The sequence below is a fragment of the Nerophis ophidion genome, linkage group LG12, assembly GCF_033978795.1.
Source record: "Nerophis ophidion isolate RoL-2023_Sa linkage group LG12, RoL_Noph_v1.0, whole genome shotgun sequence".
NCBI lineage: Eukaryota > Metazoa > Chordata > Actinopteri > Syngnathiformes > Syngnathidae > Nerophis > Nerophis ophidion.
The window spans coordinates 12,124,086-12,142,475 of NC_084622.1; the positions used below are offsets into that span (position 1 = coordinate 12,124,086).

Here is an 18,390-nt window from a genome sequence, read left to right on the forward strand (position 1 = left end):
ATGGTGTCAGCAACAAGTGAGGAGAGGACATATGTGGACAGTACATGTGTGGACAGTATGGTGTCAGCAACAAGTGTGGACAGTATGGTGTCAGCAACAAGTGAAGACAGGACATGTGTGGACAGTATGGTGTCAGCAACAAGTGAGGACAGGACATGTGTGGACAGTATGGTGTCAGCAACAAGTGTGGACAGGACATGTGTGGACAGTATGGTGTCCGCAACAAGTGAGGACAGTACATGTGTGGACAGTATGGTGTCAGCAACAAGTGAGGAGAGGACATGTGTGGACAGTACATGTGTGGACAGTATGGTGTCAGCAACAAGTGTGGACAGTATGGTGTCAGCAACAAGTGAAGACAGGACATGTGTGGACAGTATGGTGTCAGCAACAAGTGAAGACAGGACATGTGTGGACAGTGGTGTCAGCAACAAGTGAAGACAGGACATGTGTGGACAGTATGGTGTCAGCAACAAGTGTGGACAGGACATGTGTGGACAGTATGGTGTCAGCAACAAGTGAGGACAGTACATGTGTGGACAGTACATGTGTGGACAGTATGGTGTCAGCAACAAGTGAAGACAGGACATGTGTGGACAGTCTGGTGTCAGCAACAAGTGAGGAGAGGACATGTGTGGACAGTACATGTGTGGACAGTATGGTGTCAGCAACAAGTGTGGACAGTATGGTGTCAGCAACAAGTGAAGACAGGACATGTGTGGACAGTATGGTGTCAGCAACAAGTGTGGACAGGACATGTGTGGACAGTATGGTGTCAGCAACAAGTGTGGACAGGACATGTGTGGACAGTATGGTGTCAGCAACAAGTGAGGACAGTACATGTGTGGACAGTATGGTGTCAGCAACAAGTGAGGAGAGGACATGTGTGGACAGTACATGTGTGGACAGTATGGTGTCAGCAACAAGTGAAGACAGGACATGTGTGGACAGTCTGGTGTCAGCAACAAGTGAGGAGAGGACATGTGTGGACAGTACATGTGTGGACAGTATGGTGTCAGCAACAAGTGTGGACAGTATGGTGTCAGCAACAAGTGAAGACAGGACATGTGTGGACAGTATGGTGTCAGCAACAAGTGAAGACAGGACATGTGTGGACAGTATGGTGTCAGCAACAAGTGAAGACAGGACATGTGTGGACAGTATGGTGTCAGCAACAAGTGTGGACAGGACATGTGTAGACAGTATGGTGTCAGCAACAAGTGAGGACAGTACATGTGAGGACAGTACATGTGTGGACAGTATGGTGTCAGCAACAAGTGAGGACAGGACATGTGTGGACAGTATGGTGTCAGCAACAAGTGAGGACAGGACATGTGTGGACAGTATGGTGTCAGCAACAAGTGTGGACAGGACATGTGTGGACAGTATGGTGTCAGCAACAAGTGTGGACAGGACATGTGTGGACAGTATGGTGTCAGCAACAAGTGAGGACAGGACATGTGTGGACAGTATGGTGTCAGCAACAAGTGTGGACAGGACATGTGTGGACAGTATGGTGTCAGCAACAAGTGTGGACAGGACATATGTGGACAGTATGGTGTCAGCAACAAGTGAGGACAGTACATGTGAGGACAGTATGGTGTCAGCAACAAGTGAGGACAGTACATGTGAGGACAGTATGGTGTCAGCAACAAGTGAGGACAGTACATGTGTGGACAGTATGGTGTCAGCAACAAGTGAAGACAGGACATGTGTGGACAGTATGGTGTCAGCAACAAGTGAGACAGGACATGTGTGGACAGTATGGTGTCAGCAACAAGTGAGGACAGTACATGTGTGGACAGTATGGTGTCAGCAACAAGTGAGGACAAGACATGTGTGGACAGTATGGTGTCAGCAACAAGTGAGGACAGTACATGTGAGGACAGTACATGTGTGGACAGTATGGTGTCAGCAACAAGTGAGGACAGGACATGTGTGGACAGTATGGTGTCAGCAACAAGTGTGGACAGTACATGTGTGGACAGTATGGTGTCAGCAACAAGTGAGGACAGGACATGTGTGGACAGTATGGTGTCAGTAACAAGTGAGGACAGGACATGTGTGGACAGTATGGTGTCAGCAACAAGTGAAGACAGGACATGTGTGGACAGTATGGTGTCAGCAACAAGTGAACACAGGACATGTGTGGACAGTATGGTGTCAGCAACAAGTGAGGACAGTACATGTGTGGACAGTATGGTGTCAGCAACAAGTGAAGACAGGACATGTGTGGACAGTATGGTGTCAGCAACAAGTGAAGATAGGACATGTGTGGACAGTATGGTGTCAGCAACAAGTGAACACAGGACATGTGTGGACAGTATGGTGTCAGCAACAAGTGAGGACAGGACATGTGTGGACAGTATGGTGTCAGCAACAAGTGTGGACAGGACATGTGTGGACAGTATGGTGTCAGCAACAAGTGAGGACAGTACATGTGTGGACAGTACATGTGTGGACAGTATGGTGTCAGCAACAAGTGAAGACAGGACATGTATGGACAGTCTGGTGTCAGCAACAAGTGAGGAGAGGACATGTGTGGACAGTATGGTGTCAGCAACAAGTGAAGACAGGACATGTGTGGACAGTATGGTGTCAGCAACAAGTGAACACAGGACATGTGTGGACAGTATGGTGTCAGCAACAAGTGAGGACAGTACATGTGTGGACAGTATGGTGTCAGCAACAAGTGAGGACAGGACATGTGTGGACAGTATGGTGTCAGCAACAAGTGAAGACAGGACATGTGTGGACAGTATGGTGTCAGCAACAAGTGAACACAGGACATGTGTGGACAGTATGGTGTCAGCAACAAGTGTGGACAGGACATGTGTGGACAGTATGGTGTCAGCAACAAGTGAGGACAGTACATGTGTGGACAGTACATGTGTGGACAGTATGGTGTCAGCAACAAGTGAAGACAGGACATGTATGGACAGTCTGGTGTCAGCAACAAGTGAGGAGAGGACATATGTGGACAGTACATGTGTGGACAGTATGGTGTCAGCAACAAGTGTGGACAGTATGGTGTCAGCAACAAGTGAAGACAGGACTTGTGTGGACAGTATGGTGTCAGCAACAAGTGAGGACAGGACATGTGTGGACAGTATGGTGTCAGCAACAAGTGTGGACAGGACATGTGTGGACAGTATGGTGTCCGCAACAAGTGAGGACAGTACATGTGTGGACAGTATGGTGTCAGCAACAAGTGAGGAGAGGACATGTGTGGACAGTACATGTGTGGACAGTATGGTGTCAGCAACAAGTGTGGACAGTATGGTGTCAGCAACAAGTGAAGACAGGACATGTGTGGACAGTATGGTGTCAGCAACAAGTGAAGACAGGACATGTGTGGACAGTATGGTGTCAGCAACAAGTGAAGACAGGACATGTGTGGACAGTATGGTGTCAGCAACAAGTGTGGACAGGACATGTGTGGACAGTATGGTGTCAGCAACAAGTGAGGACAGTACATGTGAGGACAGTACATGTGTGGACAGTATGGTGTCAGCAACAAGTGAGGACAGGACATGTGTGGACAGTATGGTGTCAGCAACAAGTGAGGACAGGACATGTGTGGACAGTATGGTGTCAGCAACAAGTGTGGACAGGACATGTGTGGACAGTATGGTGTCAGCAACAAGTGTGGACAGGACATGTGTGGACAGTATGGTGTCAGCAACAAGTGAGGACAGGACATGTGTGGACAGTATGGTGTCAGCAACAAGTGTGGACAGGACATGTGTGGACAGTATGGTGTCAGCAACAAGTGAGGACAGGACATGTGGGGACAGTATGGTGTCAGCAACAAGTGTGGACAGGACATATGTGGACAGTATGGTGTCAGCAACAAGTGAGGACAGTACATGTGAGGACAGTATGGTGTCAGCAACAAGTGAGGACAGTACATGTGTGGACAGTATGGTGTCAGCAACAAGTGAAGACAGGACATGTGTGGACAGTATGGTGTCAGCAACAAGTGAAGACAGGACATGTGTGGAAAGTATGGTGTCAGCAACAAGTGAGGACAGGACATGTGTGGACAGTATGGTGTCAGCAACAAGTGAAGACAGGACATGTATGGACAGTCTGGTGTCAGCAACAAGTGAGGAGAGGACATAGGTGGACAGTACATGTGTGGACAGTATGGTGTCAGCAACAAGTGTGGACAGTATGGTGTCAGCAACAAGTGAAGACAGGACATGTGTGGACAGTATGGTGTCAGCAACAAGTGAGGACAGGACATGTGTGGACAGTATGGTGTCAGCAACAAGTGTGGACAGGACATGTGTGGACAGTATGGTGTCCGCAACAAGTGAGGACAGTACATGTGTGGACAGTATGGTGTCAGCAACAAGTGAGGAGAGGACATGTGTGGACAGTACATGTGTGGACGGTATGGTGTCAGCAACAAGTGTGGACAGTATGGTGTCAGCAACAAGTGAAGACAGGACATGTGTGGACAGTATGGTGTCAGCAACAAGTGAAGACAGGACATGTGTGGACAGTATGGTGTCAGCAACAAGTGAAGACAGGACATGTGTGGACAGTATGGTGTCAGCAACAAGTGTGGACAGGACATGTGTGGACAGTATGGTGTCAGCAACAAGTGAGGACAGTACATGTGAGGACAGTACATGTGTGGACAGTATGGTGTCAGCAACAAGTGAGGACAGGACATGTGTGGACAGTATGGTGTCAGCAACAAGTGAGGACAGGACATGTGTGGACAGTATGGTGTCAGCAACAAGTGTGGACAGGACATGTGTGGACAGTATGGTGTCAGCAACAAGTGAGGACAGGACATGTGTGGACAGTATGGTGTCAGCAACAAGTGAGGACAGGACATGTGTGGACAGTATGGTGTCAGCAACAAGTGTGGACAGGACATGTGTGGACAGTATGGTGTCAGCAACAAGTGAGGACAGGACATGTGTGGACAGTATGGTGTCAGCAACAAGTGTGGACAGGACATATGTGGACAGTATGGTGTCAGCAACAAGTGAGGACAGTACATGTGAGGACAGTATGGTGTCAGCAACAAGTGAGGACAGTACATGTGTGGACAGTATGGTGTCAGCAACAAGTGAGGACAGGACATGTGTGGACAGTATGGTGTCAGCAACAAGTGAAGACAGGACATGTGTGGAAAGTATGGTGTCAGCAACAAGTGAGGACAGGACATGTGTGGACAGTATGGTGTCAGCAACAAGTGAGGACAGTACATGTGAGGACAGTATGGTGTCAGCAACAAGTGAAGACAGGACATGTGTGGACAGTATGGTGTCAGCAACAAGTGAGGACAGTACATGTGTGGACAGTATGGTGTCAGCAACAAGTGAGGACAGTACATGTGTGGACAGTATGGTGTCAGCAACAAGTGAGGACAAGACATGTGTGGACAGTATGGTGTCAGCAACAAGTGAGGACAGTACATGTGAGGACAGTACATGTGTGGACAGTATGGTGTCAGCAACAAGTGAGGACAGGACATGTGTGGACAGTATGGTGTCAGCAACAAGTGAAGACAGGACATGTGTGGACAGTATGGTGTCAGCAACAAGTGAGGACAGGACATGTGTGGACAGTATGGTGTCAGCAACAAGTGAGGACAGTACATGTGTGGACAGTATGGTGTCAGCAACAAGTGAGGACAGTACATGTGTGGACAGTATGGTGTCAGCAACAAGTGAAGACAGGACATGTGTGGACAGTATGGTGTCAGCAACAAGTGAAGACAGGACATGTGTGGACAGTATGGTGTCAGCAACAAGTGAAGACAGGACATGTGTGGACAGTATGGTGTCAGCAACAAGTGTGGACAGGACATGTGTGGACAGTATGGTGTCAGCAACAAGTGAGGACAGGACATGTGTGGACAGAATGGTGTCAGCAACAAGTGAGGACAGGACATGTGTGGACAGTATGGTGTCAGCAACAAGTGTGGACAGGACATGTGTGGACAGTATGGTGTCAGCAACAAGTGTGGACAGGACATGTGTGGACAGTATGGTGTCAGCAACAAGTGAGGACAGGACATGTGTGGACAGTATGGTGTCAGCAAGTGTGGACAGGACATGTGTGGACAGTATGGTGTCAGCAACAAGTGTGGACAGGACATGTGTGGACAGTATGGTGTCAGCAACAAGTGTGGACAGGACATGTGTGGACAGTATGGTGTCAGCAACAAGTGAGGACAGTACATGTGAGGACAGTACATGTGTGGACAGTATGGTTTCAGCAACAAGTGAGGACAGTACATGTGTGGACAGTATGGTGTCAGCAACAAGTGAGGACAGGACATGTGTGGACAGTATGGTGTCAGCAACAAGTGAAGACAGGACATGTGTGGACAGTATGGTGTCAGCAACAAGTGAAGACAGGACATGTGTGGACAGTATGGTGTCAGCAACAAGTGAGGACAGGACATGTGTGGACAGTATGGTGTCAGCAACAAATGAAGACAGGACATGTGTGGACAGTATGGTGTCAGCAACAAGTGAAGACAGCACATGTGTGGACAGTATGGTGTCAGCAACAAGTGAGGAAAGGACATGTGTGGACAGTATGGTGTCAGCAACAAGTGAGGAAAGGACATGTGTGGACAGTATGGTGTCAGCAACAAGTGAAGACAGGACATGTGTGGACAGTATGGTGTCAGCAACAAGTGAGGACAGTACATGTGTGGACAGTATGGTGTCAGCAACAAGTGAGGACAGTACATGTGTGGACAGTATGGTGTCAGCAAAAAGTGAGGACAGGACATGTGTGGACAGTATGGTGTCAGCAACAAGTGAGGACAGTACATGTGAGGACAGTACATGTGTGGACAGTATGGTGTCAGCAACAAGTGAAGACAGGACATGTGTGGACAGTATGGTGTCAGCAACAAGTGAAGACAGGACGTGTGGACAGTATGGTGTCAGCAACAAGTGAGGACAGTACATGTGTGGACAGTATGGTGTCAGCAACAAGTGAAGACAGGACATGTGTGGACAGTATGGTGTCAGCAACAAGTGTGGACAGGACATGTGTGGACAGTATGGTGTCAGCAACAAGTGAGGACAGGACATGTGTGGACAGTATGGTGTCAGCAACAAGTGAGGACAGGACATGTGTGGACAGTATGGTGTCAGCAACAAGTGTGGACAGGACATGTGTGGACAGTATGGTGTCAGCAACAAGTGTGGACAGGACATGTGTGGACAGTATGGTGTCAGCAACAAGTGAGGACAGGACATGTGTGGACAGTATGGTGTCAGCAAGTGTGGACAGGACATGTGTGGACAGTATGGTGTCAGCAACAAGTGTGGACAGGACATGTGTGGACAGTATGGTGTCAGCAACAAGTGAGGACAGTACATGTGAGGACAGTACATGTGTGGACAGTATGGTTTCAGCAACAAGTGAGGACAGTACATGTGTGGACAGTATGGTGTCAGCAACAAGTGAGGACAGGACATGTGTGGACAGTATGGTGTCAGCAACAAGTGAAGACAGGACATGTGTGGACAGTATGGTGTCAGCAACAAGTGAAGACAGGACATGTGTGGACAGTATGGTGTCAGCAACAAGTGAGGACAGGACATGTGTGGACAGTATGGTGTCAGCAACAAATGAAGACAGGACATGTGTGGACAGTATGGTGTCAGCAACAAGTGAAGACAGCACATGTGTGGACAGTATGGTGTCAGCAACAAGTGAGGAAAGGACATGTGTGGACAGTATGGTGTCAGCAACAAGTGAGGAAAGGACATGTGTGGACAGTATGGTGTCAGCAACAAGTGAAGACAGGACATGTGTGGACAGTATGGTGTCAGCAACAAGTGAGGACAGTACATGTGTGGACAGTATGGTGTCAGCAACAAGTGAGGACAGTACATGTGTGGACAGTATGGTGTCAGCAAAAAGTGAGGACAGGACATGTGTGGACAGTATGGTGTCAGCAACAAGTGAGGACAGTACATGTGAGGACAGTACATGTGTGGACAGTATGGTGTCAGCAACAAGTGAAGACAGGACATGTGTGGACAGTATGGTGTCAGCAACAAGTGAAGACAGGACGTGTGGACAGTATGGTGTCAGCAACAAGTGAGGACAGTACATGTGTGGACAGTATGGTGTCAGCAACAAGTGAAGACAGGACATGTGTGGACAGTATGGTGTCAGCACATGTGTGGACAGTATGGTGTCAGCAACAAGTGAGGACAGTTCATGTGTGGACAGTATGGTATCAGCAACAAGTGAAGACAGGACATGAGTGGACAGTATGGTGTCAGCAACAAGTGAAGACAGGACATGTGTGGACAGTATGGTGTCAGCACATGTGTGGACAGTATGGTGTCAGCAACAAGTGAGGACAGTACATGTGTGGACAGTATGGTGTCAGCAACAAGTGAGGACAGGACATGTGTGGACAGTATGGTGTCAGCAACAAGTGAGGACAGGAAATGTGTGGGCAGTATGGTGTCAGCAACAAGTGAGGACAGGACATGTGTGGACAGTATGGTGTCAGCAAAAGGTGAGGACAGTACATGTGTGGACAGTATGGTGTCAGCAACAAGTGAGGACAGTACATGTGTGGACAGTATGGTGTCAGCAACAAGTGAGGACAGTACATGTGTGGACAGTGTGGTGTCAGCAACAAGTGTGGACAGTATGGTGTCAGCAACAAGTGAGGACAGGACATGTGTGGACAGTATGGTGTCAGCAACAAGTGAGGACAGGACATGTGTGGACAGTATGGTGTCAGCAACAAGTGAGGACAGTATGGCGTCAGCAACAAGTGAGGATGGGACATGTGTGGACAGTATGGTGTCAGCAACAAGTGAGGACAGGACATGTGTGGACAGTATGGTGTCAGCAACAAGTGAGGACAGTATGGCGTCAGCAACAAGTGAAGACAGGACATGTGTGGACAGTATGGTGTCAGCAACAAGTGAGGACAGTACATGTGTGGACAGTATGGTGTCAGCAACAAGTGAGGACAGGACATGTGTGGACAGTATGGTGTCAGCAACAAGTGAGGACAGTATGGCGTCAGCAACAAGTGAAGACAGGACATGTGTGGACAGTATGGTGTCAGCAACAAGTGAGGACAGGACATGTGTGGACAGTATGGTGTCAGCAACAAGTGAGGACAGTATGGCGTCAGCAACAAGTGAAGACAGGACATGTGTGGACAGTATGGTGTCAGCAACAAGTGAGGACAGTATGGCGTCAGCAACAAGTGAAGACAGGACATGTGTGGACAGTATGGTGTCAGCAACAAGTGAGGACAGGACATGTGTGGACAGTATGGTGTTAGCAACAAGTGAGGACAGTATGGCGTCAGCAACAAGTGAAGACAGGACATGTGTGGACAGTATGGTGTCAGCAACAAGTGAGGACAGTATGGCGTCAGCAACAAGTGAAGACAGGACATGTGTGGACAGTATGGTGTCAGCAACAAGTGAGGACAGTACATGTGTGGACAGTATGGTGTCAGCAACAAGTGAGGACAGTATGGCGTCAGCAACAAGTGAAGACAGGACATGTGTGGACAGTATGGTGTCAGCAACAAGTGAGGACAGGACATGTGTGGACAGTATGGTGTTAGCAACAAGTGAGGACAGTATGGTGTCAGCAACAAGTGAAGACAGCACATGTGTGGACAGTATGGTGTCAGCAACAAGTGAGGAAAGGACATGTGTGGACAGTATGGTGTCAGCAACAAGTGAGGAAAGGACATGTGTGGACAGTATGGTGTCAGCAACAAGTGAAGACAGGACATGTGTGGACAGTATGGTGTCAGCAACAAGTGAGGACAGTACATGTGTGGACAGTATGGTGTCAGCAACAAGTGAGGACAGTACATGTGTGGACAGTATGGTGTCAGCAAAAAGTGAGGACAGGACATGTGTGGACAGTATGGTGTCAGCAACAAGTGAGGACAGTACATGTGAGGACAGTACATGTGTGGACAGTATGGTGTCAGCAACAAGTGAAGACAGGACATGTGTGGACAGTATGGTGTCAGCAACAAGTGAAGACAGGACGTGTGGACAGTATGGTGTCAGCAACAAGTGAGGACAGTACATGTGTGGACAGTATGGTGTCAGCAACAAGTGAAGACAGGACATGTGTGGACAGTATGGTGTCAGCACATGTGTGGACAGTATGGTGTCAGCAACAAGTGAGGACAGTTCATGTGTGGACAGTATGGTATCAGCAACAAGTGAAGACAGGACATGTGTGGACAGTATGGTGTCAGCAACAAGTGAAGACAGGACATGTGTGGACAGTATGGTGTCAGCACATGTGTGGACAGTATGGTGTCAGCAACAAGTGAGGACAGTACATGTGTGGACAGTATGGTGTCAGCAACAAGTGAGGACAGGACATGTGTGGACAGTATGGTGTCAGCAACAAGTGAGGACAGGAAATGTGTGGGCAGTATGGTGTCAGCAACAAGTGAGGACAGGACATGTGTGGACAGTATGGTGTCAGCAAAAGGTGAGGACAGTACATGTGTGGACAGTATGGTGTCAGCAACAAGTGAGGACAGTACATGTGTGGACAGTATGGTGTCAGCAACAAGTGAGGACAGTACATGTGTGGACAGTGTGGTGTCAGCAACAAGTGTGGACAGGACATGTGTGGACAGTATGGTGTCAGCAACAAGTGAGGACAGGACATGTGTGGACAGTATGGTGTCAGCAACAAGTGAGGACAGGACATGTGTGGACAGTATGGTGTCAGCAACAAGTGAGGACAGTATGGCGTCAGCAACAAGTGAGGATGGGACATGTGTGGACAGTATGGTGTCAGCAACAAGTGAGGACAGTACATGTGTGGACAGTATGGTGTCAGCAACAAGTGAGGACAGGACATGTGTGGACAGTATGGTGTCAGCAACAAGTGAGGACAGTATGGCGTCAGCAACAAGTGAAGACAGGACATGTGTGGACAGTATGGTGTCAGCAACAAGTGAGGACAGGACATGTGTGGACAGTATGGTGTCAGCAACAAGTGAGGACAGTATGGCGTCAGCAACAAGTGAAGACAGGACATGTGTGGACAGTATGGTGTCAGCAACAAGTGAGGACAGTATGGCGTCAGCAACAAGTGAAGACAGGACATGTGTGGACAGTATGGTGTCAGCAACAAGTGAGGACAGGACATGTGTGGACAGTATGGTGTTAGCAACAAGTGAGGACAGTATGGCGTCAGCAACAAGTGAAGACAGGACATGTGTGGACAGTATGGTGTCAGCAACAAGTGAGGACAGTATGGCGTCAGCAACAAGTGAAGACAGGACATGTGTGGACAGTATGGTGTCAGCAACAAGTGAGGACAGTACATGTGTGGACAGTATGGTGTCAGCAACAAGTGAGGACAGTACATGTGTGGACAGTACGGTGTCAGCAACAAGTGAAGACAGGACATGTGTGGACAGTATGGTGTCAGCAACAAGTGAGGACAGTACATGTGTGGACAGTATGGTGTCAGCAACAAGTGAGGACAGTACATGTGTGGACAGTATGGTGTCAGCAACAAGTGAGGACAGGACATGATGGATAGTATGGTGTCAGCAACAAGTGAGGACAGTACATGTGTGGACAGTATGGTGTCAGCAACAAGTGAGGACAGTACATGTGTGGACAGTATGGTGTCAGCAACAAGTGAGGACAGTACATGTGTGGACAGTATGGTGTCAGCAACAAGTGTGGACAGGACATGTGTGGACAGTATGGTGTCAGCAACAAGTGAGGACAGGACATGTGTGGACAGTATGGTGTCAGCAACAAGTGAGGACAGGACATGTGTGGACAGTATGGTGTCAGCAACAAGTGAGGACAGTACATGTGTGGACAGTATGGTGTCAGCAACAAGTGAGGACAGTACATGTGTGGACAGTATGGTGTCAGCAACAAGTGTGGACAGGACATGTGTGGACAGTATGGTGTCAGCAACAAGTGTGGACAGGACATGTGTGGACAGTATGGTGTCAGCAACAAGTGAGGACAGGACGTGTGTGGACAGTATGGTGTCAGCAACAAGTGAGGACAGGACATGTGTGGACAGTATGGTGTCAGCAACAAGTGAGGACAGGACATGTGTGGACAGTGTGGTGTCAGCAACAAGTGAGGACAGGACATGTGTGGACAGTATGGTGTCGGCAACAAGTGAGGACAGTATGGCGTCAGCAACAAGTGAGGACGGGACATGTGTGGACAGTATGGTGAAAGGCCAGCTCCTCTATGATTGGTCAACAGTAGAAGTGTTTGCCACTCGCAAAAAGTGAGGAAAACAATTGCATGTTTCCCACAAGCCAGCAAGGCAAGTGAAGGTATGTCAACCATAAGAAGTTTCTAGTGCAGACGTACACATGCTACATGTACTCCCAGTAACAGTGGAATAATACTTAGTCTGACTCAACTTTGCTTCAAAATTGCACATTTTCTGCATGAGTTACCAATTTTCCAAACTAAAGTACCGTATTTTACGCATTATTAGTCGCTCCGGAGTATACGTCGCATTTTTGGGGGGAAATTATTTGATAAAATCCAACACCAAGAATAGACATTTGAAAGGCAATTTAAAATAAATAAAGAATAGTGAACCACAGGCTGAATAAGTGTACATTATATGAGGCATAAATAAGCAACAGAGAAGGTGCCTGGTATGTTAACCTAACATATTATGGTAAGAGTCATTCAAATAACTATAACATATAGAACATGCTATACGTTTACCAAACAATCTGTCACTCCTAATCGATAAATCCCATGAAATCTTCTTCCTCGATGTCGCTTATAAACAACTCTGCCAACTCCAAAGGTATGCGCTGCTTCCTCTTGTCGTTTTCTGCTGCATATTTCACTACGTCCATCTTATAATCTGCAGTACATGATTTACTTTTCGGTGCCATTTTTGTTCAGCCCTTCTTAGTTTTTATAAGTTACCGCCAACGATGAAACGATCCATTTTAATAGCTATGGCAGTAGCATATAGCAGTTAGCATCCCATGACCCACAATGCACTTCTGCCTTGACCCTCCCCCGCCGAATTCTTATTGGTTGACGTGTGTGTGACGATTGCTGATATTTTCTTTGTCTCTTCCGCGAATGAGATAAATAATATTTGATATTTTACGGTGAAGTGTTAATAATTTCACACATAAGTCACTCCGGAGTATAAGTCGCATCCCCGGCCAAACTATGAAAAAACTGTGACTTATAGTCCGAAAAATACGGTAATAAATATTGCCGTGCATTTGTTCAATACTCAAGTTAACAGAAGGATGGACTCACCACAGCAAAAACTATGAAACATTCAAACAAGTAAAAACCAAGCATGTATAACACAGTACTTAGGAACAGACACTATAGTTGACATACTTAGCACACAGTACTTAGGAACAGACACTACAGTTGACATACTTAGAACACAGTACTTGGGAACAGACACTACAGTTGACATACTTAGAACACAGTACTTAGGAACAGACACTACAGTTGACATACTTAGAACACAGTACTTAGGAACAGACACCAGAGTTGACATACTTAGAACACAGTACTCAGGAACAGACACCATATTTGACATACTTAGAACACAGTAATTAGGAACAGACACCAGAGTTGACATACTTAGAACACAGTACTCAGGAAAAGACACCAGAGTTGACATACTTAGAACACAGTACTTAGGAACAGACACCACATTTGACATACTTAGAACACAGTAATTAGGAACAGACACCAGAGTTGACATACTTAGAACACAGTACTTAGGAACAGACACTACACTTGACATATTTAGAACACAGTACTTAGGAACAGACACCACAGTTGACATACTTAGAACACAGTACTCAGGAACAGACACCAGAGTTGACATACTTAGAACAGAGTACTTAGGAACAGGCACCAGAGTTGACATACTTAGAACACAGTACTTAGGAACAGACACCACAGTTGACATACTTAGAACACAGTACTTAGGAACAGACACTACAATTGACATATTTATAACAGTACCTAGGAATAGACAATACAATTGACATACTTACAACACAGTACTTAGGAACAGAAACTAGTTGACATACTTAGAACACAGTACTTAGGAACAGACACCACATTTGACATACTTAGAACTCAGTAATTAGGAACACACACCAGTTGACATACTTAAAATACAGTACTTAGGAACAGACATCACAGTTGACATACTTAGAACACAGTACTTAGGAACAGACACTACAGTTGACATACTTAGAACACAGTACTCAGGAACAGACACCAGAGTTGACATACTTAGAACACAGTACTTAGGAACAGACACCATATTTGACATACTTAGAACACAGTACTCGGGAACAGACACCAGGGTTGACATACTTAGAACACAGTACTTAGAAACAGACACCACAGTTGACATACTTAGAACACAGTATATAGGAACTTGACATACTTAGAACACAGTACTTAGGAACAGACACTACAGTTGACATACTTAGAACACAGTACTTAGGAACAGACACCAGAGTTGACATACTTAGAACAGAGTACTTAAGAACAGACACCACAGTTGACATACTTAGAACACAGTACTTAGGAACAGACACCGCATTTGACATACTTAGAACACAGTACTTAGGAACAGACACCACAGTTGACATACTTAGAACACAGTACTTAGGAACAGACACCACATTTGACATACTTAGAACACAGTAATTAGGGACAGACACCAGAGTTGACATACTTAGAACACAGTACTTAGGAACAGACACCAGAGTTGACATACTTAGAACACAATACTCAGGAACAGACACCACAATTGACATACTTCGAACACAGTACTTAGGAACAGACACCACATTTGACATACTTAGAACACAGTAATTAGGAACAGGCACCTGAGTTGACATACTTAGAACACAGTACTTAGGAACAGACACTACACTTGACATATTTAGAACACAGTACTTAGGAACAGACACCACAGTTGACATACTTAGAACACAGTACTCAGGTACAGACACCAGGGTTGACATACTTAGAACACAGTACTTAGGAACATACACTACAGTTGACATACTTAGAACACAGTACTTAGGAACAGACACCAGAGTTGACATACTTAGAACAGAGTACTTAGGAACAGACACCAGGGTTGACATACTTAGAACACAGTACTTAGGAACAGACACCACAGTTGACATACTTAGAACACAGTACTTAGGAACAGACACTACAGTTGACATACTTAGAACACAGTACTTAAGAACAGACACTACAGTTGACATACTTAGAACATAGTACTTAGGAACAGACACCAGAGTTGACATACTTAGACCAGAGTACTTAGGAACAGGCACCAGAGTTGACATACTTAGAACACAGTACTTAGGAACAGACACCACATTTGACATACTTAGAACACAGTACTTAGGAACAGACACTACAATTGACATACTTATAACAGTACCTAGGAACAGACACTACAATTGACATACTTACAACACAGTACTTAGGAACAGAAACTAGTTGACATACTTAGAACACAGTACTTAGGAACAGACACCACATTTGACATACTTAGAACTCAGTAATTAGGAACAGACACCAGAGTTGACATACTTAAAATACAGTACTTAGGAACAGACATCACAGTTGACATACTTAGAACACAGTACTTAGGAACAGACACTACAGTTGACATACTTAGAACACAGTACTTAGGAACTTGTCTTTTATATGTATTGCTGGAATAAACAATGTTTTATATGTCGTGCTGGAATAAAAACATGATTTAGATGTAGTTCTGGTGAGGGTTTTTTCAGTTAGAATATTTAGTGCCGGAATAAAAAAATAAAGAAATTGTATGTAGTGTTGGAAAAATAGTTATTTTTTTAATGTAGCGCTGTAGTAAATGTGTTTTGAAAAGATGTGAGAGTCATGATTAACATTTTGTGTGAGTTCTAAGTAGGGTTGGGCGATATTGCCTTTTTTTAATATCGCAATATTTTTAGGCCATATCGCGATATACGATATATATTACGATATTTTGCCTGAGCCTTGAATGAACACTTGATGCATATAATCACAGCAGTATGATGATTTTATGAGTCTACATTAAAACATTCTTCTTCATACTGCATTAATATATGCTACTTTTAAACTTTCATGCAGAGAGGGAAATCACAACTAAGTCAATTGACCAAAAGTGCATTTATTAAAAGTTATTAAGCAATGGCACAAACATTCGAGTCATTACCATGAATTGATTAACGTGGACCCCGACTTAAACAAGTTGAAAAACGCTTTCGGGTGTTACCATTTAGTGGTTAATTGTATGGAATATGTACTAAACTGTGCAGTCTACTAATAAAAGTATCAATCAATCAATTTCCAAAACATAAATTGCAAGATTGTCAGAGACATTTTAAGTGTCAAATAAAAATGAGCTGCATAATAGGAATTCAAATAATATTCGTCCTTCACTATGTGGTATGTTACTAAGGTTATGAAATTCTCTTCATTCTCTAGCGAGTGACTTTTCAAATGATGCTACATATTAGCAGTAATGCTACTTTTTATAGCAACGCTTTTCCCCCCCACACTTGACTAATTACGGCTGTCTGTTCGACATATTCCCACTTGAAGCCGAACCACCGCCAGACGATGGAAATCCTGCTGTTTTTATTGGGAATTAATTATTCCATCATTTGTTACCAGATCAGCAGCATAATTTTCTCGTACGACTACGTTAGCAGCTAACGTTAGCCACGCCGCCACGTCTCTGCACTGCGAGGGCGTGTACTATGACGTGACTGTTTGTGACGTATGCAAGAATGTGAGCCTGCTTGTCTGTGAGGAGACACAGGAAAGAGCGAGGAGAGCCTGAAGTGTACGGCCACAGCTAAAATTCCTGCGTGAGAACCTATACCGTATTTTGCGGAGTATAAGTCGCACCTGCCGAAAATGCATAATAAAGAAGGAAAAAAACATGTAAGTCACACTGGTGTATAAGTTGCATTTTTGGGGGAAATTTATTTAATTGAATCCAACACCAAGAATAGACATTTGAAAGGCTATTTAAATTAAATTAAGAATAGTGAACAACAGGCTGAATAAGTGTACATTATATGAGGCATAAATAAGCAACAGAGAAGGTGCCTGGTATGTTAACGTAACATATTATGGTAAGAGTCATTCAAATAACTATAACATATAGAACATGCTATACCTTTACCAAACAATCTGTCACTCCTAATTGCTAAATCCGATTAAATCTTATACGTCTAGTCTCTTACGTGAATGAGCTGAATAATATTAGATATTTTACGGTAATGTGTTAATAATTTCACACATAAGTCGCTCCTGAGTATAAGTCGCACCCCTGGCCAAACTATGGAAAAAACTGCGACTTATAGTCCGAATAATACGGTACTCGAATATTACGATATAGTAATTTTCTATATCGCACAGAGACAAACCCGCGATATGTCGTATATATCGATATCGCCCAGCCCTAGTTCTAAGACATATTTGTCAAGAAATTGTAGTGACTAGAGGTTGTACTGCAATTATAGATCTTGATCGTTGACACAAATACCAAATTACTGTATCTGGTGTTTGATATAGAATTAAAGTCCCTCTTATCCATCATGTCTATCATAGCATAATAACATTTAAATCCTTCGAATCGATCATGTCAATCATGGCATAGAGAAAGGGCCAGTTGAAGAATAATTACCAGGTTCTATGATTTTGCCAGGTGGGTATTTGACAAGCAGCTGACGCTCATCCAGATGTGTGACAGTTAGCTGGAAGCCACAGAGAGCCTCAACAAGGCCGATGCGTTGCACCATGTGAAGGTCACTGCCTTCCCGGCGGAATTCCTAAAAGGAGAATAAATTATCTGTGGTTCAACTTCATAAAACCCCTAATCAATCAAGATCAAACACATGTGATTTTCGAGGGCTAGTAAGCTTATAGGTGAGTAGCAACTCAACCTATCTGACATCCTCGCCACACAGCTGCAGTGTAAGGCCAGCTTTATTATTCACCACTTCACCCATCACTTCGCTTTGGTCCTCTTTAAGGTCTCAAATAAGGCTAAGACATGGTGATTTGATTTAGTTATTATGCTGTAGCACTTTAATCACAATGATTGGTTTATTAGGTATTGTATTTTTATTATTCTACAGTGTGCTTGTACACAGCTGATGGTTTTTGTTTTTTAATGTTTTTTTCTTTTACAAAACCCAAAACCAGTGAAGTTGTCACGTTTTGTAAATGATAAATAAAAACAAGAAAAAAATTATTTGCAAATCCTTTTCAACTTATATTCAAATGAATAGACTGGAAAGATAATATACTTAACGTTCCATCT

The 18,390-nt window shown here is 44.9% G+C and overlaps 1 protein-coding gene across 1 annotated transcript in view; it reads right to left on the minus strand.

Annotated features, from left to right (window-relative positions):
- The window catches only part of dnaja2b (DnaJ heat shock protein family (Hsp40) member A2b), a 52,331-nt gene that overhangs the window by 10,597 nt on the left and 23,344 nt on the right, over window positions 1–18,390 (minus strand). The window contains exon 7 of the mRNA XM_061916818.1: window positions 17,752–17,896. Within this exon, the coding sequence (XP_061772802.1) occupies window positions 17,752–17,896 (145 nt within the window). The remainder of the gene's footprint in view (window positions 1–17,751; window positions 17,897–18,390) is intronic.